At 41.1% G+C, this 27,082-nt stretch overlaps 1 protein-coding gene and 1 long non-coding RNA gene across 4 annotated transcripts in view; one reads left to right on the forward strand and one right to left on the reverse strand.

Moving 5' to 3' along the window:
- Positions 1–4,499: 4,499 nt before the first annotated feature.
- dgkq (diacylglycerol kinase theta) overlaps positions 4,500–27,082 on the reverse strand; it is a 28,354-nt gene continuing 5,771 nt past the window's right edge. Inside the window, exons 3-23 of one of the 2 annotated variants that reach the window (XM_085286224.1) lie at positions 22,904–23,003; positions 22,724–22,809; positions 20,999–21,124; positions 19,701–19,854; positions 18,281–18,358; positions 18,033–18,124; positions 16,949–17,163; positions 16,504–16,594; positions 16,290–16,344; positions 15,037–15,098; positions 13,330–13,480; positions 13,070–13,108; positions 11,501–11,616; positions 11,122–11,270; positions 9,870–10,018; positions 9,564–9,742; positions 8,576–8,676; positions 8,223–8,369; positions 8,032–8,143; positions 7,802–7,954; positions 4,500–5,561 (exon numbers count right to left, since the gene is read on the reverse strand). In XM_085286224.1, coding sequence (XP_085142350.1) covers positions 5,463–5,561; positions 7,802–7,954; positions 8,032–8,143; positions 8,223–8,369; positions 8,576–8,676; positions 9,564–9,742; positions 9,870–10,018; positions 11,122–11,270; positions 11,501–11,616; positions 13,070–13,108; positions 13,330–13,480; positions 15,037–15,098; positions 16,290–16,344; positions 16,504–16,594; positions 16,949–17,163; positions 18,033–18,124; positions 18,281–18,358; positions 19,701–19,854; positions 20,999–21,124; positions 22,724–22,809; positions 22,904–23,003 — 2,454 coding nt within the window. In that variant the 3' untranslated portion in view covers positions 4,500–5,462. Of the gene's footprint in view, positions 5,562–7,801; positions 7,955–8,031; positions 8,144–8,222; positions 8,370–8,575; positions 8,677–9,563; positions 9,743–9,869; positions 10,019–11,121; positions 11,274–11,500; positions 11,617–13,069; positions 13,109–13,329; positions 13,481–15,036; positions 15,099–16,289; positions 16,345–16,503; positions 16,595–16,948; positions 17,164–18,032; positions 18,125–18,280; positions 18,359–19,700; positions 19,855–20,998; positions 21,125–22,723; positions 22,810–22,903; positions 23,004–27,082 lie in introns of both variants that reach the window. The other variant, XM_085286214.1, reaches the window with a different exon arrangement.
- On the forward strand, positions 11,150–19,086 carry LOC146581722 (uncharacterized). 2 transcript variants are annotated; one of them, XR_014893803.1, is made up of 5 exons: positions 11,150–11,525; positions 12,458–13,132; positions 15,055–15,222; positions 16,516–17,179; positions 18,006–19,086. It is a non-coding gene; the product is annotated as an uncharacterized LOC146581722 (long non-coding RNA). The 2 variants fall into 2 exon arrangements; XR_014893808.1 differs by having other exon boundaries at positions 11,150–11,313.

Raw genomic sequence — 27,082 nt, forward strand, 5'->3', positions numbered from 1 at the left:
CTCCCGGTTAAATTTCGCATCCATTTTAAAATAATCCTCTATACATTTAAGGCTATTCATTCTCTCTCTCCACCATACCTCTCCGATTTAGTACAGATGAACTTCCCATCCCGGTGCCTCAGATCTTCATCTTCTCTTTCTCTCTCTATTCCTTCCGCTCGTCTGATTACAATGGGGGGGCAGGGCTTTTAGTTGCTCTGCCCCTCGACTTTGGAATTCCTTACCCCCCGACCTCAGAAATATTAGTTCATTCCCTCTTTTTAAGTCCATCCTCAAAACTCATCTGTTTAAAATTGCTTATGTTTAAACCTCTGTATGCTCTAACTTTATCTGTTATTCTTATTATTGTGTATATTTCCAGTTTCTGTGTTTTTATCTGTTGTACAGTGTCCTTGGGTGCTTTGAAAGGCGCTATTTTTAAATAAAAAGTATTATTATTATTATTAATCTTTAAAGTGTGAACTCTGTGGAACAAAATCAGCAGGTTCTTATTCACAGTTTTCTTCTTCAAATACCAGACAAACCACCAAAGCTTAGTTCTTAGTCGGTCTTTAGTTTATTACAATTAGACACATAATTTAAACTCATATATATATATATATATATATATATATATATATATATATATATATATATATATATATATATATATATATATATATATATATATATATATGCTAGACAATTAGCTTTAGTTATGACAACATTCATAATAACCTGAACGTCACATCTAAGAGCATCTGTAAAACAATTAGTGCAATTTATAATTTACAGTTAAAACTTAAAAAAACAGCTTCTGTCTGCAAAAATAGACAAATCATCTATTCAGAGAGAATTACAGCAACAGAAAACTGGAGGCACATCAGCTCAGAAGTGAACACACCACTGCACCAGCAGGAAACACACACGTTAAACATCAGCGCACTCAGGGCGTCGAGGCGCGAAGGCCACGCCGAACTCGGCCTGGTGTCTGATACTTTGGACACTACAACGGAGGCACGGCGGATGCAGAGAAGCAGAAAGTCAAAGCGGCGAGGTTTGACACAACAGAAAGACTCGTATGGCACGGTGCGAATTACAGTGTGGCAAAAATGAATGAAGGCTTCCCCAGAAATGTGAGAAAGTGACCCAAAATCTCTGCATGCCTTTCAGCTGGGACCTTCTTTAAGACCAAACAGGTGAAACAATGCCGATGAACTGTTTTTAAAGGAGACAGGGTGTGGCCGAAGGGGGCGGTGGGGACCAGGCCCTTCTCAAAAGTGTCGTCACATCCAGATAGTCACTCCCATTGTTCTCAATGCTTCGCTGTAACTGTAACTATATAGCTATATAACTATAGACACCCCCCCCCCATGGCCTCACAGTGGTTTGGTCCAATGCTATTCCATAACTCTTTACTCAAAACAAAACATGTGCGAGACATTCTTCTGCCCATCAGCAGAATTAAACATATTTATCATCAATTTTGAAAACAAGTCTTCTGGTTTTGATCTCTTTCAAACTGTGAATCCATTTTAAGGATGAATTCTGGTGTAGTTCTTTTGCAGAGAAGTTACACTTCCTGCCCACTGTGGAGACACTAAAACAGAATCAACCACCTTTAACGAAAAGTTAACACAGAGGACTCACTGACCAGAAGAACGTGGTAACACATTAAGACTGGTGGGTGTATGCAGTGTTTCAAAGGTGTGACTGCAGCAGTTTTACTCATCGTCATCAGTGAAGACGAGCTCAAACGCTGCTGTAAAAGCACAAAAACGCAGCTCTACATGGAACAAAGCTACAGTACTTCATGTAACAAACACTCTGACAGTACTTCATAAGTGTACAGTTACACAGCTACATCCTACTGCCAGTAGACACACAGCATCAAGTGTAGGAAAACACAACCTGCCTGAACGCACTTCAATCAGAGGTCGACTTGCACCTCTGTTTAAAGCCAGAAACCCTCGCTGTTGTTCATTATTAATCCTTTTTCTGCAGCGCCTCCTGGTGTGTCCACCAGCTTCTGCAGTTTGTTTCTCTAGAATAGGTGAACCAAAATTAAATGTTGCTGTGTATGAAAGTGTCTTCCCACCCTTCATTTTCTTTTTATTACAAGCTGATGTCTGGTTCACTTGTGGACGACGAGTCTGGGAAACCAGGAAATGTGAAATTTAAAGAGTTATAAATCATAATTTGGTAGGTTTTCAACATTTACAACAACTAATTTATCTTTATATACTAAACACATGTGATGTTATCAGAGGAGACCTATTCTGCTTATTTCCAAACTCTATACTTTTATTCTGAGACTCCAGAGGAGCTAAAAAGCCACTTCCTCTTGATTGGCCACTTTAAGGAGGCCTACCAAGGGGCAGCTAATAGAGCTTTCAGGCTGTACTTTGTAGCCATGCACGGGTTAACTGATAAAGAAAAAAAAATTCAGGCATACAAATGCTAATTTTTCCAATCACTTTTACATATGTTTAGCTGAGGCAGTGGCTGTTGTGATTTGGTGCTATACAAATAAAACTGACTTGAATAGAAATTCAGTATTTCAGTTTTGGAGATATTTAATATGAATATCTAACAACACTGAAATGCAGAAACTTTGCATGAGACAGAAAAACGAAAAAACGGGTAACATGTAAAACAGTAGAATGGTGGAAACTGGCCAAAAGAGCGACTGCAGAAAAGGGTTGAATGAAGCCATCGAGAGGTATTTCACCTTCATTAGTCAGATTTCATAAACTTCATTTTAAGGTTTAGAAAATAAAAACAACATCCTCGAATCTCAAACCAAGCACAGAACAACTATACATATTTTATCTTCTAGCACCAAATAACATGAAAATAAATCTATTAAGCACACGTTGATTTTAAGTGTACAAGTTACAGCCAAAGTACAGTTATTGAATGTTTTTGAGGCTACATCAAGAGCTGGAACCTTCAGCATAGGATCTTTAGTCTATTTCAAAGTTTTGAGCTACTTCATACTCTGGGAATATGAACAAAGTGCCCCTTTCATTAAGTCCCTTCTCTCAGAGTCTTTAAAATGCCAAATGGAGCTCAACTTTGAGTCCTTCCTTTATGGTTAAAGAGCAGGACTCAGCAAAAAGGGGGAGATAAAAGTTAAGGTTGGACTCTGCTGGCTCTGTTGTTTTAGGTCTGGTTTAGATTAAGTTGGGATTTTTGGATAAATTCAGCAATACAGAATTTAGATCGGACGAAAGCATCATCTACAAAGTGGTACTGAAAATGAAATATTTCGATTTATTAGATTGTTGTGCAAGGTCAACACACCTCTTACACAATATTTGAATTACTTTATACCTGACCTCATTGGTTACATTTACCACTGACCTTTTTACCTTTTCTATTTCAGTAACATTCAGACGAATTTAATTTGTTATTTCATTTGTATATGCTATCTTTATAAGCTTGCTTAACACTATAGTATCTAGGTTAGTTTAACTGAAACCCTCAATTTGACTTATAAAATAAGTAGCCTAATATTACTATTACACATAGCAAAGTTCTGTTATAGCTAGTTACCCTAGCTAATATTTTAAGCTTACATTACCTAGCTACATTTTTTTCAATTTTCAGGAAATGAAAACAGAGTTTTATTTCAGTTTTTAGTTCCTGATATGGACAATGAACAAATTCAATCTTTGAATAGCTTACTTTTTTTTAAAGTAGCTAACTAGCCTGCTAAGCTAATAATTTTACTATTGAGAAAACTAGCTTAGAAGTAAGCTCTTTTAATGTAACAGGTCTTCTAGATAATTGCTGGCAACTGTAACTAAAATGGCACACAGTGAGTTAATTTTCTAATGTCTAAAAATTTAAAATAACTTTTATTGAGTGGTTTTGACCTCTGCATTTTAAAAACGGACTCAAATGAATCATTTTCAGGTTACAAAATATTAGTCACGTTTTTACACTAGCCAAAAGTAAAGATTAGTGCTAGCTAAGTAACCATTCACTTAGTTTGCATCTTCAAGATGTTTGTGTTTTGTTTAGCTGCAAATTAACTTAATGAACAAAAGCAAAAATCCTGTTTAGTAAACATACTTTCAATGTGCCTTAATGCACACAACTGACTAAAAAAAACTAGCTAACAAGCTGGCACAGTTACTAACTGCTACAGGAGTGTTATTAGGCTAATTTTCGTATCTGGTACACAATTTTCAAAATTAAATTGATTTAAACGGCCACTGTTTGGGTTGTTTCTCAGTATCTCAAATAACCTGAGGGCTTGAACAAGTGCCATCACACACTTCTGTAAAATAAAAATTAAAAAACGTAAAAAATTAAAACATCAAAAATATCAAAACAGGCTCCTGTCAGAAAAATGTTTGTCTCTTTAATGCTATCCTAACTGGATGTTCTGTAGTTCTTATAAGAAATCTGCACTTGTATGTTATACTGTACATATATATATATATATATATATATATATATATATATATATATATATATATATATATATATATATATATATATTCTTCTGCTGATTGAAACTAAATTATTAGGTGGCCTTTGGTATTTTTTAAAATTATTCCAAATTATCTTGGAGTTTCTCTTGTTTTATATTTTCCAGTAAACACATTTCTAAGACAAGCTTTACTGCAAGACTAATCTGTGTGAGCGTCAAAAATAAACAGTTCTTCTTTCCAGCTAACCCTGCTTAGCATAGCTCACCCTGATCTGACTTTAATTACGCTCAATAGTGTAAAATTTCTACACTGTGTGTAAATATTACTAAAGGATTTCATACAAGAAATCAAGAAGAAGAAGAAGAAGAAGAAGGGTAGTGGGGCCTCCCAGGAAATTACTGCTTTCGAGAAACATTATGTAGTAACAGCTTTTTTTTTTAAAAACTGCCCGTCGCTGTCTTCAGCATCCGCTTTCTTCATATTTTCTGATGACAAACAGAACAACACTGAGGTCATAATTATTCTATAGCTGCACATTATTTTTCACGACTAAAGTTATTATATAATATATCAGCTGACACTGAGTACTGCTACTTACTGCACATATACAGTCACGTCCGGACAGACACTTTAAATACTTGTTTAGATTTTTTTTTCCAGCGCAGAGCTTATTCATACTGAGAAATGGTCAAAATTCAACACAATTTATTTTGCAGTCTATGCAGACATCTTGCTGTGAGTTATTTACTGTTAAGTAAAAAAGTTAGGAGTGGAATTATTAACCACGGTTACTGTGATTTCTGTAAATGGTCGGCGCCTGGACAGTAGGCATGAAATGCAATCCCAAGTGATCCATGACTTTCTCCCACTTTGCAAGACGGTAAACGTCCACGAGTCTGTGGTCCGTCTGCGGCCTGTTAGTGTCGCTGCAAAACTACATGAGTGAATTCACAGCTGGCTGCTGGCACCAAAACGGTTACCCATGTGCAGTAGCAGGAGGCAGATAACAGGCAGGATGGCCATTATCGGGTGATCGGGTCAGTGTCCATCTCTGGAAGAAGGACTATCCGAGTGTCCGTCCCTCATGTTAGCTGATGACTTCTTCTGCTTCTGCTTGGACTTCCTCAGCATCCGAACCTACAAACAGCAGAAGACAACAGAAGTGTAACCCTAAAAACCCCCAAACAAAGTTTTTTTCCTCACACAAACATATTCAAGGAGCGGCTCCAAACTAAAACACAGATCATCTACAGGTGTATACATAATATATAACAAGCTACATGTAAAGATAAACTACAGGAAATACAACTGTAAAGATCATCTCCAAAGTAAAGTTGCTCTTTACCATAGAACTTAACATGTTACAAAAGGTTCTACTTTTACGTTGAAGACATTCCCCATTTCCCATTCGCATCACACTTTTAATAGTTTAAGTACCATCGGGAGAGTAGTAACTTCTATGCAAACTGTAGGAGACCACATGAATTAATCATTAGCATCCATGAGGATCTGTCTGGACTTAATAGTTTAAGTTAATTTCTGCAGTTTAATTTGCAGTTTTTGCCGATTATCACAATAATCGCTGTATTTTCACAAAAAGATTGCATGTAATTGCCAACTTCACCCCATCCAATCACAGACTGATAGCAGATAAGAGATAACTCTGTCTAATTGCTGTTTCATTGCCATCTTGATGATTTCAAGATTGAAACTGACTGCGACTAGCTGCAGACCTGATCCCCGTCTTTGAAGCAACCATTTCAAAGGCGACGAGATCGTGAGTTCTTTGCACGCGGTCACAATAATTTTGGTTGTGCCACAGTCTCTGGCTACGATTTCCCTGGTGTGATTGTAAACACTGAGGAACAGGATGACTCCAGAAGTCACGGTTTTCAATTTCAGTTTGTGAATTTAGAAACAAAAGTCAAAGAACCAGCTGCTTTTTATTTTGAATTAACTACGAAAGACCAAAGAGTGCATGCCTCAAACATCCTGAATAAACTAAAATACGTAGTACAACGAGAAAACTTTGTTTTCTTTCAGTAAAGAGACATCAAAGCAAAAACATTCAAACACTACGGAATGTTCCTCTCCCGGCTATTCTCGGGGATAAACCATTATTGCAAAGTATCAAACTGCATAAAAGTACCACTGAGGATCTGGCTCAGGTTACTTAGAGACAAAATGTTTGAAAGTGATGCAAGAATACTACACTGGCCAGCATATGACACAGAATTCACCCCTGCAAAATTGATAGTAGGTTTAAATATTGGTGCAACTTTGGCATTACTGCATATTGGAAAATATCATCTGAAAAAGATTTAAATACCTTTCAACAATGTCAGACAGTAACAACCTGGAGAGGGGTGACTTCTTTAGATATCTCCAATTAAGACATCACTTTAATACAGCTATTGTGTCCAAGGAGAGAAAGCCTTTAGTTCAAATTTTTATAGATGCATGTAAAGGGAAACTGACAAAAAAACAAATCTCTATGACCTACTCAATACTACAGATAGAAAGGAAACTCTACCACTTACATTAAACTCAGATGGGAGAAAGAGGCAGAATAAACCTATCTGAAGAAGATTGGTCTAATATATGTGAAACCATAGCCACTACTTCAAGCTCCGATTCATGGCTTTGAAAAATACTCAGAGCTTCTCTTTTTTTTTTTAAATCACCCCTAAGATTAAAGAACTCCGAAGTAAAAATGCTGAACATAGTAAATGTTGGAGGTAATGTGGATATACTTCAGTAGGCCACTTCCATATTTTTTGGGAATGTCCTAAAATCTCCCCCTACTGGACAGAAGTGGTTGAAAGAACCAAGCAGATAACTGGGTTACAGGTGGAGGGGAGCTTCAGTGTCATTTACTTAGGCAACATAACAATTGGACTGAAGAAACAGGACAGATACCTGCTACAGATATTACAGGCAGCCAGCAAAAAAAGCTATAATACGCAAGTGGTTGAATGGGGAACCTCCAACTGTTTCGGACTGGACAGAAATAACACACGAAATTCACGTTATGGAGCGACTAACCTCCTTGAGACTGTCCTCAGAAAAATGTGAAAAATACTGGAAGAAATGTAAATGTTTTCTTACTGAGAAATTACTCTAGAGCCTTGTGGTATTCCTTTGTATTACCTCTGGTAATAATATGTATCTGAGTTGTACATAATTTTCAACTTGTAACCTTGTGTATGTCAAACTTCTACCTAGATGGCCTAATCCCCCTTCTGTTTTTTTGTTTGGTCGGTCCTTCTTCTGTTGTCTTATGTTCAAATGTTATTTTCTATAAAAATGGAAAAAAACACTCACTAAAGTAAAAAAACCAACACTACGGAAGCCGTGCAGGGACAAACGGAGTGTACCTTTGGTCCAGCAGCAGAGATGATGATGTGTCCCGGCGGCTGGATCCACGGTTCTCCATCCACCTGGACTGGTATCGGTTTCCTCAATGTCAGCCTGATGTAGTTCCCTTGAGCAATGCGAATCCCAGAACGGAAACCACTCTGCACCTGGCCCTGCGCACACACACACACAGTGTGGTAAACCCTCTGGATAAAACCAGTCTGTACTTCTTCACTCTAAATTGTCTCACCATGTGGACGACCCCTGTGACCCCAACCACCTCCAACAGGCCGTCATCGATGCTGGGTTTCTCATAGCGACTGTCGACCTCTGACCCCCAGAGATCAGCACCTGAACCCCAACTACACACAAGAAGATGAACGTGAGGTCAAGACTGTGTCTGTGTGTGTGTCTGTGTGTGTGTCTGTGTGTGTGTGTTACCTTGGTATATTGAGGAAGATTAGCCCCTCTATGTTGGGTAATGGGACTTCCTGCCCATCCACGTGAAGCTGCAGCTCTTTGTGGAGACTCCTGGTGTGACTGATCTTCTGCAGGCCTACCTTCACATACACACCTTTGTTATGAAACCTGTGGAAGACAGGAAGCAAAAGGGCTGATTGGAAACGTGGTCTTCACTGTCAGAAACACGCACCAGTACTTTCTGTAAAGTGCAATACCACTGATGACCACTAGATGTCAACTAGAAAACAATCGTAACTCTTATTCATAAAGCGTCAACTTTAATGGGAAATTACAATCGACCACAAAATTCTGGCTCTCTCATAAATTTTCACCTGCTGGTGAATTTGTCGGGTTCGTCCTCTCGAGCCAGGTGGAAGTCGAGGCTGAGCTCCGCGTCGATACCGAGACCAAAGTAGTTGTTCATCTGGACAATCTGAGGGAAAGACAGATACTTCCATGATACTTTTATCCATTTTTTCCACCACAGCATCTGTATAAAAAACGGAAACATCCACAACCTGAGCGAAGTTAAACCAACCCTAACTTGTGAAAACAAAAAGAACTACAGGGATACCCAGAGAACCGAGATCTCCACCGAGGCTAATATGATTTATTTCACTTTTTCCTCTAAAGTGATCCCAAAATTTAACGGCTTGTTACATTTTTACTTTGAAGGGAGGTGTCCTGTCCACCTCCCTTCGGGTTCTGTGAAATTTGTGCATAATCTTGTTGTCAAACAATCATCGACCACCATTGGGCTCCACCTTGGCAGCGGAAACTACCGTAGCTTGTGGAGTTCATAGATATCCTTAAAATTAACAAACAGTTTGTTTGGGTTTATGGGTTTTTCCTAACTCGCTCTGGCATCAGCTGTGCAAAAACATCAGTGGAGTGTTTTTGGATGACATCATAGCCCCTCTACACACCAGGAGAAAAACCACCTCCCTCCAAAGTTCAGCTGATAGCTGGAACAAATTAACATGAACAAAACTCCCAGGAAGTCCAGATCCTTTCTGTTCTGTATGAAAGGAAAGTTGTGAGCAGCTGAAACTGAATCAAATGGCAACAACAAGCTTGTACTTCACTTCTGGCATCAGGAGAATGACCAGACTGCAGGATGTTTTCAGCTGATTGGCTTTCGGGAAGCAGTCAGTGGAACTTCTTGTTCCAGCTGTTACAGATGCATCTGAACTAACCATGACCATTGTTAGTTCATGGACTTTTGCCTGGTTGTAAAGTCTAGACCACGAACATGTTTCAGGTTTTTGGAAATTATGTTTTATCTCTTAATCTAATAATGATAATGCTTTTGGATCGGACCTTGGGTGGCTCCAAGAAGTCGTTCTCTTTGCCATCCTCTGAGACATCCTGGGCGTCCAGCAGGATGGTCCAGCGGTCCATCAGAATCTCATCAGCCTCATAAACCGACACTAGGATGTGGTAAGGGTCCTCACCACTGTAACCTGGACCCCACCGCAGGATACGAGCCAAGTCGTTACCTGACAGGACACAAATCAAACTCAACTGTTTACCAGCAAGTTAAAAACTGCCAAGTGCCCAAATCGACTCAACAGGAACTCGTCTCTGCATTAGAAAACAAATAAAAGGAGCAGCGTTTGGTCTCACCTGTTCCTAGTGGTACAATGCCGATGGGCGGTTCGCGACAGGTCAGTTTGTGCCTTACAGCCTCCAGCACTCCAAGCACCCAGCCCACCGTCCCATCGCCCCCGCAGACCAGCACCCGAAACCGGGGAACCTCCCTGAACGTGTGCAGGCTGCAGAGCGAACAGTAGAGACAGTTTTACTGCGATGACCACAATTTAAAACGAGGTGAACATTTCTGACACCGACTGAAACTTCACAAATGTCTTTAGGAGATTGGTACCCCTCCACAGACTACCTGCCCAGACTGGAAGCAGCCTCACTGTTTGCTGCTGGGTTGAATCTGCAATGCTTTTTTTTTCAGCTTTTTGTGGCTCCGTGAGATGCTTTTATGTTACTTGGCAATGGTTTTTGTGGCTCTCGTTAGCTGTTTTGTGTCTTTTTTGTGGTAATTTCTCATCTCTTTGTACTCTGTCGCATCCCCCTGCAGTCTTATATTTATTTTCAGTTGTTCTGCATGGCGTTGAGGTTGTTTGCAACTCTTTCTAGAAAGCACAACCACTTCAGTTTTCTTCTGTTTCAAATTTTAAAAATTAGGTTAAAACCTAAACAATTACTAACAAACTATAACAATAACATCATAAATAAACAGGCAAACGTCATTTTGTATCACCTTTTAACTTTGATGGTGATAAATCCGGTCTGCAGCATACTGATGGAAATGTTGCCAGGTTTGCCAGTAAGTGTCACACACTACATGTGAAACCCACTGGTTTCCACCATTTTGAACCCTTAATATTATCTCAATATTTGGCTCCCAGAAGTGGAGCTAAGTTATCAGCTAATGATAGCTAGCTGAATTAGACACGACACAGATAAACAAAAAAAACATCCAAATAAAATCCTAGAAATAGTTAACCTCACAGCAGGTTGGTCAGATAACTGCATTAAAAAAGCTCCAGAAGGCTCCAACAGCACATTTATTCCAGTCACAGAGGCCACGCCCCTAATAATTAAACTGTAAGGTGAGTTATAGAACGTCCCCCTGTACAGGTGTTATGAAGGGGTACATAACAATAATTCGTCTCTAAGTAAATTTATTGCTGGTTATGGTTCCAGTGAGGCGAAAAGTTCACCAGAAATCAGAAGAGATCTGCTAACTGCAAACCCACTGCTGTGTCTACAGTGATGATCTGTAGTTTTTTTCTATAAAATAAGTAGTGACGGCGTCGGAAAATCCTCTGCTTTCACCGAGGAGGTGTGCTGTTGTCCTCACCCAGCCAGCGGGCTTCCGTTCATGATGTCGAAGACCTGGTGAGGGTTCAGGAGCTTCCGGAAACCATAGAGGAGCTCTCTCCCCTTCAGACCGCCACTCTTCGGGTTGACAAACACCAGCAGAGGACACACGTCTGCTCCCAGCGTGTTCTGCTGAAAGGAAAACCCGATGCTGGTGAGATGTTGGGCAGAGGTAAGAGACATCTGGAAGCTGAATGGTTTTATTCAGTGTGCTTGTTTCCAGAGATTTTCCTGGAGCTCTTTAAGCACCGCAGCCTCATTACATCTGCTCGGTTCGGTAAGAAGACACCAAAACTCCTCGTGCTAAGAGTGTGTTCACAGAGCCTGAGTTTAATGAGGCGTATTTGAACAACAGTTACCGTGATCGCCGGAATGACCAGCGAGGTGAGCGTCTTGTTGTTGATCGAAGTATCTTTAGTCAGCATGTAGATCCTCTCCGCTTCAGCGAAACACGAGATCTGCAACACCACCGCACCTGGACACACACACGCACACACACACTGTAACAGCAGTCTGGCAAGGAAGGAGCGGCTAGCAGGTCCAGCGGGCATGTGGTGTGGAGGTTAGCCGGATAACTCGAAGCCAGTCAGTTAAATTAAACAACAGACCTTTATTCATTATCAGCAACATAAGACCATACAAGCCAGGTCTCCACGGCTCTACTCTGTCCATACATACATGTGCGGGGTTCGGTAGTCGTCGGCGCCAGGCCGTTACAACAGTAAGGTGTTTCCTCGGACAATGGAACATGAGCAGCATGGAATGGCTGCCGCTAACAACACACACCCACTAGGAGACCCCCACAACTACTACAACAGTAGGGCAACCCCCCCTAGTGGTGCTATAACCCAAAAGGGTTGTTACAACACACACACACACACACACACACACAGAGGAAAAATCTGAGTTTGATGTCTCAGACCCTCAGTTTATCTCAAATCAGCTGCTGCTAACTTTCTTCTAAGACAGCCATACCTTATAGGTTTAAACAGAAGGGGGTGGAGCATGTAGGTCTGAGATGACCATATTAGGAATATAACTCTTTGTGACATCATATAGAGCCAATGGTACAAAAAGCCAACTGAAACCAAGTGTTTAGAGCATACTAAGGCTGAGCTGTGGGATCTGTACGCACTGAGCTCATCATTAGAAACTCTGACTGTGTTAAATATGAACATTCATCACTGAGACAGGAAACCAGGTGTGATCAGAAAGAATTTGCTCTTAAATAATACAAAGTCATGGTTTTGAGGTTCATCGGGCCAGCAGTGTGACCGTCAGCGTTATCATCATTTCTTTAAATATTTGTCCCCCAGGGTTGCACAGCGAACACAGACTTCTGACGGAGAAAACCGAAGGAAACGACGCCAATGATGCCACCACTCAACGCAGTGTTCAACGCACCCTACCTGCTCAGCAGGTTTACCTCACTGCACCTTTGAGCACAGAGAAAAATACAGCTGAAGAGTCACCATTTCAACAAACCACGGGAGTTCAGCTGCACCTGAAGATGACCTTGAAAAAGAGATTTTAGATTTTTATGGAAAACTCCCCAGAACTTTCTGATCACACCTCATAAGTGAGCGTCAGTGAGTCAGGAAGACCATTTAACTGATCTGGACAGCAGCGCATTTCAGAGAGAGTCCCGTCCTCTTTAGAAACATGTATTTATCCGTCTCTGTCCATCAGGCGACGCTCGAGTCCTGCTTCCCACTCTCACCATGGTTAGCTTGCAGTTCACAGATTTCTTCTGACATAAATTCAGTAAGATGTGTTCAAATTTATTTACCCATAAGGACACAAGAAGTCCTCGTGGGACAGAACCAGTGTGAAAACTACAGAAGGTGATCTGAGCAGGAGGAGGCCAGGAAAGACTACATGTGTCCTCAAACCTGCCCAGCAGGCTGCTTTCATGACGGACGACTCACCTTGATTGAGATAGAAATTGCTGATGGTGACCAGGTGACCTGCAGAGAGGAAGAGGAGGACAGGTGAGTCAGAGCGGCAGAATTAAACCTGAAATTAACAGTTAAGGGGAAATGAGCCTGAACATAAAACTTCGGTTTGAATAAAAACACAACAGAGCTTCACTTTTTAACTTCGTCACACGCTTTAATCACGTTTGGTTCACATCCACCCACCAGAGGGCGCCACAGAAGGAAAGCATGCGTTTTTTAAAGCGACTCACTCTTGATGGCGAGGTGTTCCTCGATCAGCTGCGTGTACTTTTCTGTGGTGAGCAGGGGGGGCAGCCCTCCAATCAGCAGCTCCACCCGCACCGCCCGGTTCTTGTTCTCCACGATGTAGAACCGAGTCTGATTCATCTGCCGCAGAGACACCTGCACATAGCGCGACGCCACATCACCACGTCAGGGTGCGTCCACCATCTTTTTATTCTGTACTATGGTTACGATCTAACTGAGGCACTACGCAGGAATGACCACAAAGCTCACTGAATTCGAGGCAAGCGGTTAGGATGCAGACCACGAGTCCCCGACCTTTACCTGCCCGTCATCTCTACGTTTCCCCTCCCTCTCCCTCTCGATGGTCACAAAAACAGAAAACATGCAGACAAAATAAAAGATTATGTAAACACCTGCAGATGAATTTTGCAAACTGAATAACGAGTGGCTCCACAGTGGAGTGGTTAACACGTTTGTCTAACACATGGAAACGTCTGACAGCGAGAGGAGACTGAAATCCCTGCGAGGACTGCAGATCCTAACCACGCACAGCAGGAGACGCCGAAAGAAGCAGAATCAGCTAACTGATGCTGGCGGCTTTGCCACAGAGAAACCAAAGAGTGTCACCCTCTGCAGAAACCATTATTTTTATACTGTAAAAATGTTTATATTTGCAGCTCGGATATCCAGCTTAGCAGACTTATATACCTGCAACTAAAGTAATAATAATAATAATAATAATAATAATAATGCAAAAAAAAGAAGAAGAAAAAAAGTGATGTTTATTTTAGTGACACGTGTCTCTGTCAGAGTTACTACAGTAACTAAAATTAAACTCCAGACTAAAGCTGGGTGTTAAAAGCGTATAATCAAAATAAAAAAGAGAAGTGAAACGATGCTGTGTACCAACAACCCCGAGGTCAGTGTGGCTAAATCTGTCGACACATCAAGCATCAGCAGGCTGCGGTGCACTTCTTCCTCATGCTGTGTTTGAGCTGTAAACGCTCATAAACACTTCTTTTCTTTGTTCTTATGAAACATACTTCAAGAGGTTTGTGGTGAGCGTAGCAAACATTATGTAGGAGCTGGTAACGGATAATAAATACTGATTTGTAAATAACAGGACAATAAACAGAACTTTTTATACAACATTATACTGCAGAATACTTTTAACTATGCAGCTCATCCTCTTTTTGTTGACAGTACTCACTCCACCATAAACACAATCAACAATGGAAACGTAGCTTTAGAAAGCTGTAAATATTCCTGTTACCACTGTGACCTTCACATCAATCTACTGACCTTGTAGGAGAGGTCAGAGGTCAAATTATGTTGGACGAGACCTTCTATATGTTGAACCATGTTTTCTAAGTCAGTTTTCCACCAATTAATCATGAAGTTAAAGACCTCAGTGGATGTAAGCCAAGCTCTAATGGACCGCCAACACCAGCCCACTCTGCACTCTTACAGAGTTTTATCAGAATTCATTCAAAAAATTTTGTGCTATCGTGTTTACAGACAGAATGACACGCAGGCGCTACCAAAACCTTACCCTAACTTGGTGAATATAATCGAATATATTCATATAATCTGACCTCAGACACGTGGCTAGTCACTAATGTTTGGATGTGCAAAAGGCAACAATTAAATGCATCACTTATTCTCAGCGTTGGCATTTATGAAAGTTCATGAAATCTTGTTTGTCCTCTTACCTTCCTGATCTCCCGCAGTTTGTCCCGAAGCTTTTCCCGAGGAGTCAGCGTCTGTCTCTGCACTGGATGACAGAGACAGAAAGGTCATGACCTTCTCCGGTATCACATAGAGCTTCTGCAGAGCATGGCAAGACTCCACGCTCTGCTCTAAGGTCCAGGTTTATGGTTTTAGAAGCGCTGAAGAAGGTGCGTAATGTTTAAAATGAAGAGAATGACAGCGGCTTGTACTGTGTGCAGCTCAGGTGTGGGTGAAGTATTCAAAACACTAAACTGAGCTGAAAATATTCATGGGCCAGAAGCAGCTCCACGCTGACCACGAACCACTTCAAAAATGGATCTACAAAAAAACCCCACTCTGACGTGTTCTAGAGACCTAATGTATTTCATTGTGATCGTGCATGTTCTCTGAGAACATGGCTGAAATTTGATATTGGCTGAGCGTCTCAAAAAGTAAGTTTAACATAAAACAAAAGAAAATCAAAAGCTGTATTGGGTGTGGCTTAAAGGCAATCTCAAAATAGGGGGCGTGGTCAGAAATGCAACAAATATGGGCGTAGCCTATTTAAAAAACTATTTCAATAATTGTTTATTAATGGCTGTACAAAGTAAGATTTAAGTAAGATTGTAAGACCTGATTCATATTATATTATATTATATTATATTATATTATATTATATTATATTATATTATATTATATTATATTAAATTAATCGGTGACTTAAATTTTTTTTCTCACCATAAATAAATTTGTAATCTAAACTATCTGCAATTAAAATTTTACCCTTGCAATTTCTGACCTTCATACTGGTACTCCGGTGTAAAGTTTCGCCAGAAATAAGTATTAAATAAAAGATTGTAGACGTATAGGTGTGGCTCATACATCAGAATGCTGAACTCTATGAAAAGCTTGAAATCAGTGATTGTTTTTCTAGACAAAGCTTTTTTTTTAAAACTTAAATCTATGAATGGTTTTTATTAATAGTGATAATAAAATAAGATTTAAATCTGTACAAGAACAATATGGTTCCTGTAGTTGGTCCTGCTTGGTCGAGCTGTAGAAAAGAGGCCCGTGATTGAGTGATAAACGATGTAATAGGGACATATGAATAACACCGCATCATCATCGTGTCAGCATTAATATGTGCTCTACCGCAGTGCTCATACTCGTTTTCCAGGTCAGCTGCAGGTTGGGTTATTTTTCTTCACAGTCACCAAAATGTGATTTTGTTTTTCCTCATGCGGGTAGTTCTCACCTTGCTTGCTGCTCATGCAGACCTCCAGCAGAGAGAATTTTGATAGATCTTCCTCCTGAAACCGCACATATCATCGACACCATCAGTGGTTTCAGGGCTGAACTTACATAAACAGCTCAAATTGCCGATTGAAGTATAAACTGCTCAAATGTCCTGCTCATGTTCATTCAGGCATTAATATTAGCCTGGACGCGTCTAACACTTGTAATTTTACCTGTCTGTCCAGCTTACTGAGAACCTCGGCGAGGACCGAGGACGTCGTGCTGCTGTCTGAGACGGAAACCGAAATGAAAGCAACGCCTGACCTGAAACACAAAAACAGTTAGTTGACAAAAACCAGGGACTCTATGTGTAACGGTGGACGTAGCTTCCAGGTTTGATGGGCTTAAATATGCATTAAATCCAATGACCTGCAGAGGGCGACTCCTCTGGCTGCAAACAACTGTGGCTGTACACGTTTATGGTCTCATTAGTCATTCGTTTGAAGGACTATATACAGGACGATGATCATGTCAGAAATTTTGATTCAATCAAAGTGGGCGGGGCTACCTCGTGATTCAACCAGTGGGTGACATCACAGTGGCTACGTTCATCTCTTATACACAGTACATGACAAAAGGTTGCTTTCTTGTGGTGGACAGAGTCCTGACTAAACTCACTTGGGCCAGTCAGTGTACACCTTGATGACCTCAGTGACTCGGGGTTTTGCCCTCAGCAGCCACGAGTCGCCTCCGTCCTTCAGCGAGTTCCTGTTGTCCGGGCTGCCGTTGCGGTTCAGGATGTCGTCGCTGTGCAGACGCTGCGGGCCGCCGATTTCGTGCAGCTCGAAGTCCTGAGGGTCGTCGGGGAGGTAGAAGGCCCTCAGCGCCGCCTCCTGCAGGACAACACAGGTATCATAGAGCTATGGGGGTTTTTTGTTTGTTTTTTTAAATGCCTAAAAAGAAGTATATTTTTTCAGGCATTTAACTCACTTTCTAGTTTACAGTCTTTATTTTGGTTTCAATTTGTCACTACTTAAAAGCCTTACTCTTTAGCTCATAATCTTTTTTCATATTCTCAATTATTGCTGTACCTAATGTTGACTTTTCATTTGACAGTTATGAATTTTATTTATTTAATTTATTTTACTTAAGATTTAAAATCTGAACTTTGACTGTTCTCCTGTTTTTGGGACAAAATTTAAACTTTTTTAAAGAATTCTTACTTTTTTTAATCAAAGAAATTTGACTATTTTTTTTTAGTTTTATCATTTGTCATCTTCTAATTTATTGATTTGTTTTTTTCTTTTAAGTTTGAGTCAAATTTTGATTTGTTTTTATTGTAACTTATTGTTAATTTGTATATGAAAAGTTTTTAAACCATTTACGCCATAATTTTGACTTTACTCATAAGTTTGGGGGTTTTAAGCCTTTCATATCTGTAACTATTTAATTATGTAAATCCTGGTTTTTCATTTCATAATCTTTCCTTAATTAATATTCAAATCCAACCAAGGTCAAAGTTAGACACAGTCTTACTGAGAAGCAAGATTAGTCACGGTTTTCGGGATATTCCTCTGACACCATTCTGTGTCATATTACTAAAAATAGCTTTTACAGAATTATAGCTCACTGCTTTTATTTTGAAAGTTGTGTTCCATGAAAGTTGTGTGAGATTTCGGTGGTAGAAGAGGTAGTAGTACCTGTCTTGGTGTGTGTGTGTCTGTGTGTGTGTCAGGTTTTTGGGAGGAAGCAGAGCCCTTACCACCACTTCCTCATTCTTTGTGATTGAGACCAGTCGGAAGAAACCGCGCTTGACTGCATCGTCGCCATCAAACACCTTGAGAAACTGTTTACCTGTGGGTCACAGTAAACAAACCAGACACAACCAGATGTGACTGCAACATCTGCAAGCAGAAATGTTATTCCACAGCTGTATCATCCACCAGTCGGTCATTAATAAAACCTCTGAAACACAAAGGGAGCTTGTATACAGACATACGGTGAACCGACCTGACTCTGAGGCAGCCGGCTGACCGTCTTTGGACGCTGGCGCTGCTGCAGCAGAGAGATCAGCATCATCGGAGTTATCTAATGGAAACATGGAGGAAAAGAGCCGGTCAGGTGAGACAGTTTACTGGACACAGAACTTCCTGATCAGATTTCAACAAGCTGGAACAACCTGAAACAGACCCAGATCAGCAGCTCACCTTATTCTCATTTAGAGCCTGACGTCTGAAATCTTAGTTTGTGGATTTGTCAAGTAATAGAATATCACCAGCCAAGAAAGAAAAAGACAAACGTCTTTACAATCACTGTGAGGAGGCCGCTGTGTCTGTCTCAGCTCCATGTTTATTACTGTTAGTTGTTGTTTGACTTTATTTGTCAGCACCTTTCATACAGGTGCATCAACTCAAAGCATCAGCAATCAATTAAAAAATACAAAAGGACTCTGACAGCACCACAACAGTTGGTGTTTCAGCATAGAAGCACAACACCAACCACCACAAAGCAATGATGTGTTAATCTCATAGACCCATATTTTATTCACAATTGAACAAATGTTTAAACTGAGAGATTTCCCAAAAATTATAAGCTCAATTTGAATTTGATGGCAGAAACAAGTCTCAAAATGTTGGTACGCAGCAAGAAAAGGCTGGAAACGTAAGTAATACTAAAAAGAAACAGCAGGTATAAGAAGAGCATCTTAGAGAGGCAGAGTTTCTCAGAAGTAACGATGGGCAGAGATTCACCAACCTGTGAGTTTTAGCTCATATCTTATTTTTCTGTTTACACATTTGATATGTTTTCTGTGTTCTATTGTGAATAAAATACAGATTTTAAAATCATCAAATTCTGTATTTAATCTCCAGTGTCTCAACTCTTTCTACAAACAGAGTAGAAAAGTGAGTTCAGATCTTGTGAGACTTTGGAGATCGTCTGGAGGATGAAAATGAACTCTGGCTGTTTCTGACTTTGCTGCCTTTCTTCACGCGCAGCCTCCTGAGCTCTGACTTTGATTTGTTTTGCTGTTAAGAGTTTTATTTTGGAAGAATTCTCTGGAAAACAGAAACACCCTGAAGTGTTTTTGTGAATTTTGCGATTTGGCCCTTTGAAACCTGCAGGGGCTCGTGTTTCAGCTCTCGGCGTTTGGATGTTTGTCTGCACTATTCACATCCTGACTTCTTTAAAAACATCTTTTTTCAGTTTCACAGCTCAGATCAGCAGTGAAGCTGTCAGGAAACGAGCCGAGCGTTTGCGGTTCACACAGTTTGTGTCAGTAGCGTCAAAGGATGTGGTCTGGAGGAGCATATGTGTGTTTGTTTCACTCCTGCTGTGCAGACCTGCCTCCCATTAACTCCCGATGATGTAAATCTTTATTTTTTTTGAAGTGTGAACATTTTCTGTAAGGCGGGGTTCACTGTGTGCATACCCAGCTCGTGGCTGCAGCTCTCAGCGATGCGGTAACAGTGCATCTTGTTGAAGTTTCTGGAGTCGAGGCGGACACAGGCCGGATGCAGCAGCATGCAGCGCAGACGTCCCAGAGTGCACTCTGCCGGCATGCCGAGGTAACATGCTGCATGGCTCTGCAGGCGGGAAAGCAACATGTCACTTTACACACACCAAGCTCAGGGAAGTGAAACATCATGTAACACCCGTGATCTCAGAGTTTTATCAGCCTCATCGTCTGAGGGTGGAAGACAAATCCAAAACCTGCAGTTCCTCTAACGCCCACAAGGGGCTCCAGCAGCGAGTCAGTCCCCACAGACTCCATGTTAAAACTTTACAGCAGAAATAGACACGTTTACAGCCTGATACACACACTGCTTTAGTATCTGTAGCTAATCCCCCCTTCATAACACCTGTACAGTGTTAAAATTTACATTATTAGGGGCGTGGCCTCTTTGACTGACAGTTCAGCTAGCTGCTAGCAGGGCTTCACTTGAACTGCACCTCTGGACTGTGTTTGTGCTGTTGGAGCCTTCTGGAGCATTTCTAAGTAAGTAAATTAGGTTGATAACCAAGCTAGTTAGCATTAGCTGGTAGTTTAGCTGATAACGCATGCCACCCTCTGATCCAAATATGGGTGCTCTTGGTTCCCAAAGAGGTCACAAAAAACTACAGCTGAAATTTCATATTGAGTCCAGAAACTTATATATACAGTCTAAGGCACAGGTGTCGAACTCCAGGCCTTGAGGGCCGATGTCCTGCTGGTTTTAGATGTGTCCTTCCTACAACACAGCTGTTTTAAATGTCAAATCACCTCCTCAACATGTCTTGACGTTCTCCAGAGGGTAATGAACTAATCATTTGATTCAGGTGTGTTGACCCGGGGTGAGATCTAAAACCTGCAGGACACCGGCCCTCGAGGCCTGGAGTTCAACACCCCTGGTCTATGGGGTAAGGTGGATCTGTGGAGACTCAGGAATCACCTTTACTTGTTAACAGTTTCTGTATCACCAGGACCAGAGACAGCTAAATGATCTCAAAGAGGTTCAATTTAAATTTAGGAAGAGAATAGTCTGGGAATGGAGGGACTCCAGTTAGCTGGGGTGAAGCTTTAAACCTTAATGGAATTTAATTCATCAACTGTACAGGTGTCATGACTGGACTGGAGCCTCTGCTGGACGTTAGAGGCACTGCATGTTTTAGCACTTGAGCTGCTTGAAACCCAACCTAAACCCCACCCTAGAGGAAATCAACACTGACACATTTTTCGCTGATTCTCACCGTGATGCCGCACCACTCGCACCTCATCCCTGCCAGGACGTCAGACGACCCGCACGAACGCCGGCAAACCTCACACCTTGCCGCTGACGCCAGGTTTCCCTCCCTCCAGTGGTGGTGGTATGTATCCTGGAGCAGAAAGAAAAGAATGAGTTTCAGTCCAGCGCTAAAAATAGTCCCCATCAGCCGCAGCTAATTGAGGAGGATGTAAAAATGAAATGTCATATTTGTGAGGAGGAAAGCACCGAAAAAGAAAAGTGCACTGTGTGAATAGATGGGCTGAAACCCGACGACAGCTTCCCGGGGTTGTTGTCAGCCTGTCTGCCATCATCAGCTCTGCAGGAGACCAGCTTCATGCTTTTCACTTTTTATCCAGACTGTGAGCGATCGATGGGTTTTGATCGAGCTACACACACTGAACTGACAGCAGACATCCTCATTGAAGTGTCTTACAACGTCTTTGATTAAAGTCAGACTGACTGGACCTGATCAATATCACTACTTCACAGAGCCCAGTTTCTATTGTAGACTAGCTGCACAGTGGGCGCTACCTACATTTCAAACTATAGAAAATTTGTCAGGTAGGAATTCAGTTATCAATTATTTTTGTTTTCGTTTTTTAAGGTGGAAATATCTACTATCTCATCTTGTGCACATGGTATTACACTTCAATATTCACAGCAGTTTTAATCACAAAGTCTGCATTTGGTGACACTTCCCTCTCCTTTAGTGGAAAATACTGATGCATGAACTTTCTCAAGCTCCTGCTCTTCAGTGCAAGGAGTGACTGATCGTTTTCATTGTTGTCACAAAAAATGATGTCACAGATGCCAGAGGACAGAGCATCCCTGCCATGCGCCCGTTTTTTTTGGTAACCTCGCGTGCAAAGCAAGGGATGAAGCGTGAGAGACAAGGTCATTTCAGCACGTCTCAGTGATCGCTCACTGCAGAAGCACAGAGATGGAGAACACTGATGCAGAACACTTTGAGACGACCACCACGACTGCTTTATTTCCTGTTTGTGTTTTTAACTGAGTTAGACACAGTTTCAGGTTTGCACAAGCACCAACCAAAACCGATGAGTGGACGCTGAGGGTTCAGCTGGCACCAGAGAGCAGCAGGTATTATATAAGAGAATAAATTCAGAGGCCTTGTGTTACTTCTAACAAAGTCAGTATTTTAAAAAGAAATACAATAAAAATCTACAATAAAGTCGTCATAGCTATGGATGTGAGGGATCAGAATAAACTATTAAACTACCTAAAATAATTATTAAAGCGATCGATGTGCCAAACGGCTCACTGATAGATCACGTAGCTGGAGTCTACTCTAAACTACTTCCAGCAGTCATGTTTCACAGCTCGCTGAGCTCAGCTGCATCTTCCACCTATAGAGCCTGCCCTCTGGTGGTGTTTTTGTGCATTACAACATAACACACGGCCTTAACACAGCATCTCTGTGCCAGTTAAGAAGAGCCCGTTTGTTAACCAAACTGACTGAACTTCTCTGGTTCGGCCCTTTTATGATCTGATTGTGAACGTCATAGAGAAAGTCCTCATCTTCAGTGACATTTCTGTGTCACTGTTTGCGAGTTTAGGCACAAGAAACATGAGGCAGTAGCACCCCCATGAGGTCAGACTGAAAACTGTAGCATTGGCCTACGTAGTTTTAGTCCAGCTTACTGTTGGAAACACTTTATATTTATACTGATATTTTTTAAAGCGATACCTGCTCCAGAATCCCGTCCAGTTGGCAGCTGCGACAGTCGGCACAGGTGAAGATGGCACAGTCAGCGTGGACATGCAGCTCACACACTGAAACACACACACGCAAACACACACACGCTAATAAAAAAATCACTCATGAGATTTAATCCACTGGTCTACTTGGTGATGGTGCTGGTCTGACCTTCGCAGCGCAGCGCCGTGCTTCCCTCTGTTTGTTTCCTGCAGACGCAGCAGAAACGTTTCTTCTGACCGGCGGGACCGAAGCAGTGAGCCACCGGCACCTGCAGGGGGCAGCAGCAATGTATGTTAACAAACAGACAAAGTAAACGCAACACTGAGCCTCCAGCCTATTGGCTGTCCATGAATACAGAGCTTAATTAAAAAAACAAAATCCCAAAAACAAAACAGCACATTGCTCCTGCTGCTCCAAACAGTCTGTAAATCTGCATTGCTCCTCTGATTAAAATAGTCCCCATCAAAATACAGCTGTTGGCTGCAGTTTTTATGTTGACTTACAAATGTTGCTGTAAATATCATGGCTGTTATTTGTTGTTGTTGTTGTAATTGCCATGTTTGATCCAATGACCTCTCTTCATTTCTTAAAAAGAAATGATTAAATGCATTTTATTGCTCTGTTTTTCCTTCACTTTAACGCTCCTCGCTCAGTGTCGCTTGTGTACTTTACTGTAATGACCGAGTGGAAATGTTTATAATGAATAAAGAGACCGTCAGGACAGAGGGATCTGTTATAGTTTTGCATTTTTCCAAATCCTTTATTTATAATGAGCCACCACTGAAGCGGCATGACAGGTTATGTAAGAAGATAACATTCAAACATGAGGGGCAGAGTGAAGGCCTGCAGCTGCATCACATCCAAGAGAGCCAAACACCCCAGAACAACGTGAACGCAGCCGTATGGCAGCTCACAGTGTATTTACATTAAGTTTTAATTCTACTCCACGAATGTGCGAATGAAAAGCCGTGGAGCTGGGAAGAGATGTCGGCGACATTAATGATAACTAATGCTTAACGGTGTCCCACAAGGCTCAGTTATGGGTTCAGTTGTTTTTCCAGTTTTTATATTGATGACACTGTGTTATGTAAAGTTATACGCAGATGATACCATATTATTTTGTTATGCTGATTCAGATGATCTTAAACTTGTACCGAATGTACGTAAAACCACATTTCTGTTACTCTGCTATGGCACATCTCTACTGTTCGACATTTCATTATCGAGAGAAATACAATTTGACTTGTGTCAGATGATGTCATAGATGAATATAACTGGTTATCATCTACATAGAAATATATAGTTTTCTAATAATATTACATTAGGGAAGCATGTATAAAGTAAAAAGTTTGGCTTCAGCACAGACCCTTAGGTGATTGAGGAAATCTCCAACAAAATTTGCATGCAAAATACCAGGAAGTATCCCATAAATACAATTCAAACTAGTACAGTGCGTTTCCTTTAATGCTAATTGCGTATTCTAATTTCTTCATTACAATGTTGTGACCAGCAACATCAAACACTGCACTGAGCACAGATACCAGTCGACTATCAGAGGTGATAAGAAGATCATGATGATACTTGTCATGTAGGAAACCTCTGAGGGGCCCTGCTGCCTTCAGGTTTTGGTTTCTGTAATAATAATCTGGTAACTGTCCATCATATTTCTGTAAGCTGAGTGTTTTGGTGTCCAAACCTCCAAACTGGACTTCCTGGATCACACTTCAGTGTGTCTAGTGAAAGTATGTTACGTGAAGCACCACACAGACCACACTCTGAGCTGTTGTTTTCCATTTGTGTTTTGTTTGATTATTTTTGTGCCGCGCCGTTTTTGTGCTTATAATGGAGCTGCTGCTTGTCAGGTCGGAGGGTAGAAATACTGAACGCTCTTTAGTTAAACCTGACCCAAGAGCTGCCTGAGCAATAATAAGGAGCCTGAGGATATTTCACATTAAAAGCAGGTGAGGAGAAAACACCACTGCTGCCGCCTGCTCGTGTTTATTGCAGGGCTATTGATCGGTGCAGCAGTTAGTCAAGCTCAGTGATCAGTGCTGTGCTGATCGATAAACATCGTGTCGGCGCGTGTGTAGCGTTTCAGCGAGGCGGCAAAAGTGAAGGAGACAATAAAAAGAAGGGCTGGAGAGCAAACTGTGAAGCTGACAGAACAAAGCAGGTCTGCTGCTTTCATTTTATAACTTTGTTGGCTGATTATGTCTGGTTTGTTCTGCTGGGTAGAGTTTGTTCACTCACCATGGGCCATTTCTAGAATGTCACCTTCACTGGAAGCACAATTATCCACTTGTTTCAGTGCAATGAAGTCTCTGCAGCTTTTCATTTCTTACAATACAGAGTGATAAAGTCCACAGCAGAAGCTAAATCCCTGCTCTGATTTGGTTTCTAAACTGTTTACAGTAAACAGACTCTTTGAGGGCTCTGAATGTCACTTAGATCCTGAGACAATGACAGACATACTTATTAAAGAGTGGACAGGTGGTCTGTGAGAGGTTCAGGTCCGGATTTGAAAATAAGCATTTTGTTTCAACCCTAACTCACAAAAATTGCCTGATAAAATTAACTCAAGGAATGCAAGCAGGTGGCACTATGACACTGTGTGGTGCTTGTGAATTTGAGTTGCGCAGGAAAACAACGTTGATGCTAGTTATGCTTCTTGGAGCAACTCATCTGGAGTTTTTTTTTTCTTTAGTCCTGATTAAAAAGTTATGGTTGAAGATACAAAGTTGGCTTTTACTCTTCTGCTTGTTGGTAAATGAGAACACTTTTTGTTTTGATCCAGATATACCTCTGTTTTTATTTTTAAGGATAATTAGCATAACAAGCTAGCTGTTAGCTAAGTGCTAACAGCTAGCTAAGTCCTGTTAGCTAAGTATGTAAATTCTATTAGTTTTCTTTTAAGTGTTGTATTATTATTTTTTTTTATTTACTTGTGAGCTTAGAGTAGGAAGGAAGTACTTCTAAGTACTAAGTAAGCTAGGAAGTAAGTTTAATGTACTGTACAAGCGGTCTTTGTATAAATTACATTGCAGCCACGTTTTGTAGCAATGAGTTGCATTCTCGCAATTCAGTAAGTGGTGGATTCATGTGGCCGTTGTTCACAATCGAGAAAATGTGAATTAAATCAAATGAAATTGTGCGAGTAAGACAAATTAATCCACCTGTGATGCAAGCTGCGTTGCTTCTGGACAGATTGGCTTATGAGAGCTCAATATAACACACTACCTGGGTAGTACTGCTAACAATAAATGCTATACACAAACGCACACACACACACCTGAACTTAAGCGACTCTGAACCACTTGAGCGTGCGGACTGACAAACATGGACTGCTGGAAATCCTTATTGTGAAATATTAAATTACTGTTTACTTGTTAGTTTAAATAAATATTTGAACTTTTCTTTAAGCTGTGAACACAAAGCCAAAGATCCTAACCTACTGTGTATACACGGTATACCGTGTAACCGTGTAACATCAGCTTATTAGTCTTATTGTGGCTTACAGTGTGATTTAGTCTCCTGTTTGCACAATTACATAAAAAGTCAGTTCTCACTTAGAGGTTACAATAAAGCCACTTTCGCAGCTGAACTTTTCATGACACATTTGTGAGAATCAGACTGGAATATTCTCCAGTTTTCCTCGCTCACATGCAGCAGCGAGCAGGAAATAGTCCTCTTCAGATGCTTTCATGTTACTGGAAATATTCTGTGTGGTTTAGATGCGGGTGGATGCATGGGTGTAGTGTGCAGGAGGCAGCGCACATGGCGCCTACTTTCTACAAGTAAATGCACCAGACTCTCAGCTGAGCACATCAGCATAATTGCATTTGGACCGGGGAGCTGGTCGGTTAAAGGCCGGCTGATGTCTGATCTGATCGTGTTTGCATTCTCGTTCTCTGATGGGTAATGCCTAAAGAAGTTCAGCCCTGCAAGGTGTAAAAATAAACCCCATCTCATCACGTCTGGGGATCCCTGCCTTCGTCCCATTGGCTCCCGGACTGGGGTCCAGAGATTAAAGTAAAGGTGTTTCCTCACCTGCAGTGTTTAGTCTGTTTAAAACGGGTGCGAACCAAAACAACGACACTGAGACATTTTGGAGGAGATGGTCTCGGTGCGGTTCCAATCCGAACCAACTACCACGTGTATGTTACAGAAAACATCCTGTAGCGACGTTTGCTTTGTATTCTCAATGCAGGAAGGTTTTATAGATGTGCAAATGTCTGTACGGACTAGTAACTGGCTGTGAAATAAATGTAAATTCTCTGTTTTCTCACACAGCACCTTCCTCCTGTTTTTACTCTCGTTGCTCCCACTCCAGACGCATCGGGCCAACAT

This window comes from Mchenga conophoros, linkage group LG2 (assembly GCF_057382185.1).
Source record: "Mchenga conophoros isolate Kocher_MC1m ecotype Shallow Benthic linkage group LG2, M_conophoros_male_GT1.1, whole genome shotgun sequence".
NCBI classification, from domain to species: Eukaryota; Metazoa; Chordata; class Actinopteri; order Cichliformes; family Cichlidae; genus Mchenga; species Mchenga conophoros.